We start from the raw sequence: 12,522 nt of genomic DNA on the forward strand, positions 1-12,522 counted from the left end.
TCCGTCAAGTCTTCCGATAGACAGCACTTTAAATCCGTGCTCGCGGATATAAAGTGTATGAAAAAAATGGCGAACGATTGGCATCCCACAGCTCTCAGATCCGAATCCGACATAGGACTAACCGAATCTAAAATTCAAAGATCTAACACACAGATTCATCGAAAGTTTGAAACAATGCATGTAGATGTAGATTCTCGCGATCAGCAAACTGTAAACATTATGCATCACTTTGATCCTGTAATTACTCAAGTCCAAAAACAAAAGGTCAACTTACTGAACGAACTTAAGAATTTGAAACAGAAAACAAAAATTACCCATGTTGATTCGGAGGTCCTAAGGGATGAAGGAATTATGCGTCCTAAGTCTAGAATTGACGATGATCTTAGTCCTGTTGACCTGGATAAGTATATAATAGGTCGGGGAATTCGTAGAACGACCAGAGCAAAGAGTATTGCAAGTTTGGAGGACCGATCGCCACGTTTGCATATAGAAACTGGCAGCTTAGGCCGGGGTCACAGATCCAGGGAGAGAAAGACACGCGAAACAGAAGCAAAAATGGAAAAGCTATTGTCTAAAATGCAGGAGAAGGAACGTAGGAGCTTAGAGAAGGAGGAGAGGAAGCGAATCGAAAGGGAAAACTCTAGGGAGGCTAGACGATTAGAGAAATCTGATTCGCGAGAACGGAGGTCGATGGATAGGTTAGATTCGCATGTCCGTAAGAGTATGGAGAGGTTAGACCTTCGGGAATATAATCGTAAGCGCGATAATACAGATCGAAGCGGTTCTCAAGAATCCCGTAATAGTTCTGAGCAACTAGATTGTATTGAGAGGAGCTACGAGCGTGTTGATTTGATTGAGCGAAACCGGGAATTGCGATGTAGAAGTATTGAACGTTTAGATTTACAGGAATCGAATAACTGTATTAAATCTGTGGATGATTCAAGTTCTTTATGTAGTTTTAAAGACAAACTTCCTTCGAATCATGATGGAAAAGAGCCCGTAGGGGGGACATTGGGATGTCATTTTGATTCTCGCGAAGCGTGTCGAATGCATGCTATGAACACAATTGACTACAATCAAAGGCATACTTTGGAGCGTTTTGATTCGGGTAATAGGAGTCCGTTTGAACGGCTAGGTTTTAGAGAACCGAGAGGCAAAAGTGTCGATCGACTTGACTATCCAGGTCATCTTGCGTTCGACTTTGATATCAAGGCTATCGAGTGTTTACGCTCACATGATAGACGTGTGCTGGACCACTCAGATTCGAAGGATAGACATCGCGAAATGAAAAGTTCGGAAAGGCTGAGTTCGAAGGAGCGAAAGAATATCGAGAAAAAGAATCTGGAGAAGATAGACCCGCGTGAACTGCGGAGTTTGAACCATTTAGATGCGAGGGATAAAAAGAGTTCGGAACATTTTGACAGACAGAATAACGAGCTGAAGGGAAGTGCCGATACATTAGATACTCGCGAATTTCAGAATGGCAAGATAACAAATACGGATAGAAATCCGCCGGAAAGAGGGAAGTCTGAGGAAAAACCGCGTGAGCGAGATGATTGGAAGAGTTTAGAAAAGGCACGAAAAGACGATGAGCGGCGGGAAAGGAACCGCCAAGCTGCGTTGTCCTCACAACTTCTAGAGTTCCGCTCCGAGTTAGTGACGGACATTACGGAAGAAAAAACAAAGGGATCTGTATTTGCTGAATATGATCCCATGATCGTTGGCGGTGTTGTGTTGGGCTTCGACGATGCTATCTTGCCAATTCATAACACAGTTGAACGTACCAAGAGTGACCCTAATCCGGCAAGACAAAGATTAGGGTCCAATAGTAAACGACACATGCTGACCCATCAGAAGTCCATTGACTTAACTCCAGCAGATTCTGGGGACGAGGATGCATTTTTAGAAGGTACACGTACCCAAAAATACAATGTGGACATTCCATATACCTTGCACAAACGTCACGTTATGAACGGTACGGCCTCAGATGAGAAGTCGGAATCGGAAAACGGAAAGACTTCAAAAAACGGTGTGAAAAATTTAGCCAAAGATTTGCTCAAGCTACCCTTGAAATCAGTGGCTGACTCGTCTTCTTTAGATGTGAAGAAATTAATTGCGCTCGAAGAAGGACCTGTCTTGTCGCCTGAACGGCCAAAGAGTATTTTGATAAGCCCTGATAGAGTCAAACCAAGCCCGAGTGTCTCTGGGAAAAATAAAAGCATGTCAAGTCCTGTTTCTAAGTTTTCTCCCACAGATCAAAAACTCATCGTTTCTAACGCTACCCCAGTTGATAAAAGTCCTGTGAAAAGTGGGATCTTGTTGTCGTCAAATTCTCAAGCATCCTCAAGGTCTTTGTCATTGGACAGAATCGGGTCGAAAGCCGTTGCTAAAGATCGACTAACAGTAAATAGTAAATCCTCTAGTCTGGATAAAAAGTCTTCCAAGTTACTGCCAACTGAACCTAATGTCAAAGTTGTCCCGTCGATTGAGAAAAAGTCTTACAAGCTTTCCCCAATTGAATCCCACTTGGTTATCGTTTCTGCTGTTGAAAAGAGAAGATCACCGGTTCGTGTACCGAGAAGTCAAAATTCCGGTAAACCGAGCAGTCAAACAGATTTGCTGGAGACGTCTCAGCTCGAGGAACAACCGAGTCCCAGGTTGATGGATATTGTAGGGCTGCAAATAAAACAGAAACTGGAACGAAGAGAAAAAGAAAAGCTCAATGTTCCAGATGATAGTTTAGAGAAACAGGATAGCATTGAAAATGTCCCATTGCCGGAAATTCCGTTGATGGTTAACGATTCCGTCAAACCACCTTTGCCGATTACGCAAAGACTTGCCGAGGATCTAGGTATCCCAGATAAACAGGTGCTATCACCTCAACAAAATTCAGTGCCACAGACCTCATATGTTGATCAATCATCGCGAGCACCGATGGAAATTATTAGCTCGGAATGTGAGGAGAATGGCAAACGAGGCGGTGAAAATGTAGAAACCGAAAGACTGGTAAGGGTTCTTGAAACAGAATCTATACTCACCGATAAATCTAAGCTGCTAGAAAAATCAAGACTGTTGCAAAAGCCGAGCATACCGGAAAAAACGAAACGCATACTGGATAAAATTGAATCGAGATTTACAGAGATAAATAAAAACTCGGCCTCAAAATTAAGCAAACCTATGATCATCGATACAGGTTTTGACGATTTTGTCGATCCTGTTGCCGATCTACCTTTAGACGAGGTACCTGTGAAGCCGGCGCTAGACAGTCTCAAGGTCCCTGAATTTACTCCATTCATTTCGAGACCTCATGCCGAACCATTGCGGTGTAAGTCTTTATCCCTAGCCGAAGAAAAAGCTCCCATTGATACTTTGCTTTCTCCAGAACTAGAAAGTAAATCTTTTATTCAGGATGTTTCGCCAAAAAAATCAAGGCTTTGCAAGTCTGATGGGAAAAAAGATTTTAAAAAGCAATCGAAATCTCTAGAGGGTGACAAGCCGTCGTTCAAAAAAACTGCTTCAAAGGAATTGAAAACGTCACCTGCAAATTCAAAGGTAGGCAAATCCAAACTCAAAATAGGTGAAATGCCACAGGAGATTATTATAATAGACTCAACGGACGTTGAACCAGAAATAAGTATTGTACAAAAAGGAAGGTCGAAGTCGGTGACGCGCCTGTCCGACAGGTCGTTTTCTAACTCTAAAGACGAGAAGGATGAATTTAAAAAGTCACGAGTGAAATCTACATCCGTTGACGACGAGTTGATCAAAGGTCCCAGTAATTCGAAGATCGACAAACCGAGACCAAAGTTTCTCGGGATTTCGAAAAGTTTAGGGAGTACAGAAAAAAAGGATTCTACCGAAAAGGTATCTCCAAAGAGAGTTAGCAGCGTCAAGGGCACGAGTAAAAGCGAATATTGTCAAGGGGTGAGATTGATGAAATCAGAAACAGATTTGTCGCAACCAGTCGTTAATAACGAGGTGAGAACATCACCGATTAACTCTGAAACTAAATCGGTTGCCGATGTGGGTGAACGAAAAACAGTTTCGGAAAATTCAATGAAGAAATATCAAAATAACCAAGAGTTATGCCAAAGTTCGACAGTTATGCGCAAACCCGGACAGGTGCCAATACTCTTTGCTCGTGCACGCCTCGGACTGTCGGAAGGTAGTGGGCTCGGTACGCTCCAAAGACAGGGGGCTACCCAGTCTCCGACGGCACAGAGAAGGGCAAAATCTTTAGATGCTCCTGTTATTTCGGTCCATAGGCTGCCGCCAGTCAATGCATTTTCTAGCAAAGATGATACAGTGGATACAACCGAAGAATTGGTAGAGCACGAAATTGTTTGTGACGAAAACTTGGAAAGTCATCAAATTTTCAAATCTCTTCAGTCTGTGCAGATGGAGGCATCTCCTAACCACAAATCTGAAAGTACGGATCACACGACTATACCAGAAATGTTAACAGACTCATTATCTGTCACAGAGACTTCGGCACAATATCTCGAATCACCATTGACCGAATGCAACGAAATTGTTATTTGCCCAGATTTAATCCCGTATGAACAGGAGAGTCAAGTTCAATCTGTGCACTTGTATAATTCCAGAGAAATACCTGTTACTGACAGAAAAATCGACAATTTGGGCTCAACGACGAAATTTATTGACCAAAGTTCGATTGAATCCGGTGCTGAGGTAGAGGCTCTTCAAGAAAATGTCCAACCTAAAGGTCCATTATCTGGGAGGGATGTCCCCATAAGCAATATGCCATATCTGGATAAACATTCCCCTTCCATTTTTGAAATAAACTCTAAAACCGAATTTTTTAGTGGACCGGATAGCTGGAACACTGGAGCTAGGGACTGGAATCACGAAAAAAACGCTTCACCCCAGCAGTACAAAATTGCAGCTTGCAACAGTGACACTTTAGATGAAAATAAGGAAGAGACAAACGACACGTTACTCAAAATGCAAACTGTTAAAGCTCATCCACCGTACATAGAATCTACGTCGGGTATCCAAAATTTGGAATGCACAGCTGATACGGAAAAAAATGAGCTTATTCCAGAGATCTTGAAATTTTCGCCAGATCCGAATACAGACACCATCAAGACATTTATACAAATATCAATAGAAGAATGTTCAGACGACGAACTTGTTATTGAAACTGATAATGATTTAACAACTGACGTAATCGATATAAATCGACGGAAATCACGTCTAGACTCGGGAGATACAAGCGAAGATACACTAGACGCTCCGGAATCTCAAGTACGAGGTGATGACAGTGAGGTAAGCTCACCGGACTACGGTGTTGCGAAAGTAGACGAAAAAACGTTAGTAGAAGTACAATTGACATCGGAATACCTAGATATGAAAAAGGAGGACGAAAAGATCATCGAAGCACTGCCAGAAAATGAACCATTTCCAGCAGATACTAAAGAGGCGTCAGACCCAAATCACTTGCCCATTGAAAGAAAATTACGATTAAACACCGAACGTTCCGGGAGTGAAGAAACTAACACCTGGACACCGGATCGGGAAGATCCGGATTCCAGTTCATGTTCCATAGCACGCCCTCTCGGAATTGGTCGGGTACAACCGATATTAGATAGGAAAGAAATTGCCATTATGAAAGAGACTCGGAAGGATGGATCTCAGGAGGAGGAGAGTAGTAGCAGTTCGTTTCCCATACCTAAACCAGAGCTGAGCTCAACGTGGAAGCCATTTCCCCTGGAGAGTTCTGGCAGTTCCAGTTTGGAGGACGGGTGGTTTCCACCGGACGATGGCAACCACCATCAATCGCACTCAGAAGACAGTAACGGGCAAAATGAGGACAGTTTTCAGGAAGATTTGATTGATTTTCCCTCAGGATTTGGTTATCCAATGGGGCCAGATATTTTGGCAAATTATGGCGGCGCGTTTTGCCTTTCGCGAACACTATCACGAATATCCGAACGTTCTACCACCTCGGAGCAAGACAAAAGTGAAATGGAGGACTCGTTCAAGCCCAGTTCAAGGTCGCCAAGCTTGGATGACGAATCATTAATATCTAGCGATCATCAGCCTTCGTTGTCTTCCGATCCGCCATCCGGTACCGCATTGCCGTCTGTTTCAGATGATCGGAGAACATCGTCGGAGCTCCCCGACATACCCATCGACGTAATCAATGATCAGGCAGATGAGGGCAGATCGCCGAATGTAAAGTCGCGACTGCAGCTGCAAGCCTCGGAAGAATGGCCGTCCCCACCTAGTTCTCCGCTCTTCGATACGCCCGTCGTTAGTCACGTTGAAACATTTTACATGGAAATAAAGCCAGAGGAAGCTGTTAAAGTAACGGTCACCGATAGTACAGACACGCCGAACAATATCGGAAACGATACCGATTCGAGCGATGAAAACAGAACTTTACACGATGATTTGCACTCGACTCTTCTGGAGGATGGACAAAGCTCTGTGTCTGCTACTACCGTTGACGGAACCGTGAAAATAACTGTTAAACCAAAATCAAATTCCTATATCACCGGATCATCTCACAGCGAGGATACATCTATGGGGCTGTCAATGTCGGAGTGGTCAAGTTCAAATAACACTGTTAGGCAATTTTGTCAGTATTCTGGTACCAAGTCTGATGACAATTCGCTGGCGGAATTGGGGGCGTCGATATCCGATTGGTCAGGCAGCACGACGATTGTGCCGCAACAATATTACGGAGTGGTCGCTACAGAAAAAAGTCAGAGCGATACTACGACTTCTGACAAAAGTATTACAAGCATGCGACCCAATTCACGGTGCCGGCACATAGATAGTTCATCAGGGGCAAAGGGTGATGTCACAGACTTAGACGGGGTCAGGTTTGGTAACATGCAGCAACAACAGCACAGTCAGTTAGAGCGGCAAGATTTTGCCCGATGTCAATTCTCAGATGGTTCGTACGGGGACGCGATAGAATTTGAGGACTCTGTGAGATATAGCGAGGTGAGGAACTATGAGGCTGCTCAATTCGACGAGGCTAGAAAGTTTGTTGAGAGCCAATTCGATAAACATCAGTTCGATGATTCACAGTATGAGGAAACAGATATACCGCGGCCAATTTTCACGGATATTTCACCGCCGCAAATATCCTTTCAAAATGCATACGACGACAGTATAAACGAGTTTGAACATATGACAGATCTCACACTGATTACCGACAACCCGGGGGCGATACCTGAGGAAAGCGATGAACAATTGTATGACAATGTGCCAGCTATGAAGTATTCGAGCGGCGATCAAGTGCGAATGGAAGTAACGAGAGGCGACAGCTCTGAGGATATGCACGAAAGATACGCTAGCCTAGCATCTCACACCAGATACGAATATGACCGGTCTATAGACGACCAACAAACGTTGGAAGAGAAACTCCAGAAACGTTTCCATGAAAAACCATTCAACAAATTTGACAGAGGCTACTCGGAGTCTGGTATAGAACTTAGACACGGGACGAAATCGACCCAACGACCCGTCATTGTTCCAATCAGAGCCAAATCGACTCCGTATTATTCGACGACCAGTTTGAGTGGCGAATCTACGACTTCTAGCCCCCCAATGCAAATGAAGGCACAAATCAGAACCAAAACTATGGCCTACTCGTCGAGCAGGAGCCCGCAGAGTGAAGGGGACACGTCCTCCAGTATGGACAGCCCTGGGCATACACCAGAAAGAGGAGCGCGAGCCTTTAGACGAAAACGGCAACAAAATATCAAACGACGACACCGAGTGACGGTTGATCTCGAGTTGAAGGATGAGCAAATTGTATCAAGTACCGATTCGAGCTTCGACGTTGCAAATATTCCACCACCACTTTTGCCCGAACAAAGCTTGGACATTGACGACGAAGAGTTATTTGTTACAGGAAATAACACGCATCATCAAGAACGAAATCCCGAATAAGTCTGAAAATGGATGATACGTCGTGCTTCTTTGCCGATTGAGGCTGTTCGAGTACTCAAGCCAAGCAACGAAAGATATTGTGTACTGCTCTATATATGCTAGTGTTCGATGAGAGTCGACACAGAGATTGACAAACAATAGAATGAATAGCAAAATTAGAGAAATATCAGAACTCAAAATAAACCTTGCACAGGAAAGCAAGATACTTTTACAATATGGTATGCCTTAATTTCTATAGATACGTTCATAAGATCAATCATGACGATGAAGCTAATCGATAATTTCCATTTTCATTACAAAATGACGTATTTTAAGTTTAATTTCTTACGACATAAATTGTTACAGTTGTTGGAAGGTAGTACCTACAAGGAATTAGATATGGAAACGTTCATTGACACTATTAACTGCTTAGATTGTTAGAGCGTCGGAACATGCAAGAAAATACGGGCTACAATGATATGCTAAGTAACAGGTGTTACATGAAAAATATCATTGGTTCGAAATTACTGCAATAATATCTAGCGTAATTTCGACGGCTGAATAGAACAAACTCTTATCCTAGGATTCGGTTTAACAACATCTTATCTCAGGATTTGGCTTAACAACCTTATATTCGACAATGGGATTAAGAAATATTATATCACAGAATTTAATTCGGAATTGACTTAAAGACCATTGTATCTTACAATTTGGTTCAACATCAACGTACCTCGAGTTAACATTTCGTTCACGAAATTTTCTGAGGAACGCGACCGCTGAGTACGTAACTTTTTAAATAATAACCATGCTGGTTAAGTTATGAATTGCGTTTATTAAAATTTAATATTACTTCACTTAATCATAACTCGATTTTGAAGCATATACATATTTGCTTTGTGTATGCAAATTAATACTGTTTATGATTGTAAATAATTATAGCATTAGTCTCTAGATAACAATTTTTTTATAAAATTACTTCGTCAATCATATTCAAAGCAACAGGCAAACAAATTAAATCAACAATACAATTAAGGCTTATGTATATTGTTTTATATCTGTACAGACAAGTAGAGTCCACATGGTAAATTGAACTATGGTGCAATCTTTCAATAGAGTCACTCACAGGCTGTGAGGGAAATACATTTCTCATAATCTCGGTTCCCCCACTCTATTACAAACTCTCGTTTTCGACCCTTTCGATAATAACGCGCGAAAAAGTGTAAATTTCGTACCTTTGTGTTCCATTTACGTACATACTACTGAATCATTGAAGTGAGTATGTATGTTTCTCACCAGCGGAATTGTTGAGAGAGCGGAATTGTTAACGCACTTTTGGGTCTTACAATTAGTTGTTTTTCGTAAAGAAATGCCAGGACCGCTCATTAGGCCTTCATAATCAGTAATTTATGAATCGAAGTGAAAATGCCACATGCCGATTTATTATTGACTACAGTAATATTAAATCTTGGACGAAGTTTATAAATTGATCAGCATCCTCATTCTTTCAAAAATCATATGCTTAGCAGCGGCACAGCCTCGAGAATCATGCGATCGAAATGTCAACTGGTGATACGATGATGCTGATCCGAATTCTGAGGTGAAGTGGTTTTAAATCAAATTGTGAGATATGATGATTCTAGATAAAATTCTGAGTTGCCAAGTTTTCAAATCCAGTTCTCGAAGACGATGTTGTTAAACTCAGTTCTGAGACATGAAGTTGTTGAACCAAACCTGAGCCCCGATGGTGTTCTGACCAACCATCAATTTCATAATGGAAAAATACATACCAAGGAACAAGACTTAGGCAATGCTTTATTAATAATTAATGTTTTAGATGAATATTATCCTAGCACTAACGGAATTAACAATAGGTTTTCTGAGATAAATACGAACTTATTACTTTGAAAAAAAAATTACATTAAAATAACACGTATTCAAGTTCTTAGGATTATGATGCAGGTTTGATGATGTTATTTGATTTTTTGAGAATGACAATCATCGTGATCCTTGATTAACTGTTGAAACTGTAACGATTCGAACATACGAATTATACGTGCATAGAAATGTACATACATAGTGTGAATGCGTCTAGAAATGGTTCCTTCCAAGCCACACATTCACCCATTGCACCAAGGTATACACAAGCAAAAACATGTGTAGACGCAGGTGGTGAATGCACGAGTTGCAAGGGTCTGCTTCAAGCGACATTTATGGTAACGCAATATATTATATATATTCAGTTCAGTATATATAAATATTGTAACCTATTGTTTTCCGTACGTTTCTCTTGTAGTAGGTCATATATTGCTCAAATTAGATTTCTTAGTCGGAGTAAGGATTTCATCTTTTCTTTATTGTGGTGATATTAGCGTAGGTTTCTTTATCCTACCCGCGTATCTGCGAGTTTATATTGGCACAGTGTAGGGTATTTGAGGCAATATCAATACATCTATCGCTATATCAAAGCAAAGCGATATGTGTATGAGTACTTGAATTGATAAGCTGCTTTTGTCTTGTCACTATACTTCAACCAGATCTCATTCTGCGGCCACTAGTTATATCGAAACTATACTCGTATGTCATTATACTCCGTTTGCTGGATTTTGATCATCCAAACCTCTCTGTTAAAGAGTTGATTAGAATTAGGCCATCAAAAATTTTACACGTAGTGTATTTTGCGCGATACGAACATGTCCACAATGCAATTCTCTGGGATTCTCTTATAGAAACTGTACAGAACGCTAGACCACCAAAAATTACTTTCTGTATTATTTTAGATTTCTCGATAACTATTCAACAAGGATTATGTGTTATTCCCGATGTAGTTGAAATCAATTGCTTTACCCTATTCAGAACTGCTAAAATTGAATCCCAATGTATCCATATTCGAACAATACACTCTTGCTTGAATGGGACACGTTTAGTGTTTTGACAAGACCTGGAATAAACATCAATTGAATCGTTGCTTGTTCTCTAACCTGTTACTCTATGCAGTTACCTTGAAAATAATGAGCAAAATTATCAAGAAATATGACAAATTCAGGTAAAATGGTGCCTAGTGTTTTTACTGACTATTTACATTGTTATCTTCTGATATTTGTATCGCTGTTTAATTTAGCGCCAGGCTGAATTACAGTTATACTGAAACACGATTTTGAAATGGCATAATTAATAAGTTGAAATTCATAATTAAACTGTCTGTGCAGGCGTTCTATGATTCGTTGCAGCATATAGCATAAGTAATGTAGAATTTGAATTTGCCAAAACGTTAGACAAAGTGGACAGCTACAAAGTATTATTTCACACGAAACTAGAAGGATAAGCTACTTGCGCCTGCTTAATGCTCATAACATATGACAGAGAAATATTTCTTCCATCCCCAATCCAGGAAATTGTTGTTTGGCATCACCTATGCTGTGAGCCAAGGTCAAGTTATAACCCATGTCCTATGTAATTAATTGAAATCTATAAATTATGGCAAACGAGCATTCAACCAACTATGTCGCAAGTTTGGGATTGATTATGTAATGTATAAGCAAACGCGAGACTTTTTATTTTACGTGCCTATCCTTCTTGCACAAACGTTATTACGCATTATATTGAACATGGTGTTCTGCCGCTATTATACAACGGCAAATTAGCACAGGTTCAATGATACATAGATACGTGAACGAAAAAAAAATGCAATATAAATAGAATTTACATTCGTTGCCAAATAGCATTATAATTGATAAAGTAACGATGTGCAGTAATCGTGCGTTGTCGATCATCGCACGATTCTACAGTGGTCTTGATCATATTTTACGTAGACTACTCAATTCTCAGTGTTCCCAATTTTACTTTAGATTAGGTCGTTTATAGTTTTTCAATTTTCAATGTACTCCCATATAAGACAGTAATTCTGTCAAGATAATACATAATTTTTACACTATACACATACGCGACACATATACATATACCATATATATATATGTGTGTATATATATATATTAATATATATATTAACCATATAAATCGATATACATATATGATATAGGTGCAAGATTATACCGAGGATAATTAGCTAATCGTAAGTGAACTCCCGTGAGAAGGGTGGGCACAGTGATTAGCGCTAGGTCAGGAATCACATAAAGTGCCGCCAAATGCTCCGCTTTATAAAATATACTCGGTATAAAAAGCTTTGATGTGATGACTCGTAAGCAACAAACAACACTTGAAAAGTATCTAGTGGTCTGCGCCAATATACATATTGGATCTGATCAATCTTGAAAGCCACATACATTTACGGTTACAGCCAGAGGATTGAAATAAATCAGAAAACAATCGAATGAAATTAACCATTAAATTGTTGAAGTATGGTTGACATTGCTTTGCCATTGAACCAAGTATGTCAATACTAGGCCGTGCTCATTTTTTAGCTTTTGCCTATTTAAACATAATCCAAATGCATGAACTGTTGATTTCACCTGTTTTTAAACGTTCTTTTGTATTCCTGCATCATCGTGCTACCATCGTCGCACATATTTTACGCACAAATTTTTTTAACGAAATTTATTATCTACGAAGTCGTTTCACCAAATTTTTTCCAAATCATAACTGTTATTAGTTTTGTTG

The 12,522-nt window shown here is 40.4% G+C and overlaps 2 protein-coding genes across 6 annotated transcripts in view; both read left to right on the plus strand.

Annotated features, from left to right (window-relative positions):
• The window catches only part of LOC124299925 (FERM, ARHGEF and pleckstrin domain-containing protein 1-like), a 32,089-nt gene that overhangs the window by 9,501 nt on the left and 10,066 nt on the right, over window positions 1-12,522 (plus strand). The window lies entirely within an intron of this gene.
• LOC124299922 (uncharacterized) lies at window positions 1,258-10,085 on the plus strand. Its single transcript, XM_046753368.1, has 2 exons — window positions 1,258-2,616; window positions 2,659-10,085. The coding sequence occupies exons 1-2, from the start codon at window positions 1,285-1,287 to the stop codon at window positions 7,927-7,929; spliced, it is 6,603 nt and encodes a 2,200-aa protein (XP_046609324.1). The 5' UTR covers window positions 1,258-1,284; the 3' UTR covers window positions 7,930-10,085.

The sequence above is a fragment of the Neodiprion virginianus genome, chromosome 3, assembly GCF_021901495.1.
Source record: "Neodiprion virginianus isolate iyNeoVirg1 chromosome 3, iyNeoVirg1.1, whole genome shotgun sequence".
Classification (NCBI taxonomy): Eukaryota; Metazoa; Arthropoda; class Insecta; order Hymenoptera; family Diprionidae; genus Neodiprion; species Neodiprion virginianus.

What these genes read in the sequence shown, in the direction of transcription:
- LOC124299922 (XM_046753368.1), top strand. Translation starts at nt 1,285, where the DNA reads ATGAAAAGTTCGGAAAGGCTGAGTTCGAAGGAGCGAAAGAATATCGAG. An exon ending in AACCGAGCAGTCAAACAGAT is followed by an intron (nt 2,617 to 2,658) that starts TTGCTGGAGACG and finishes CCGAGTCCCAGG; the next exon opens with TTGATGGATATTGTAGGGCT.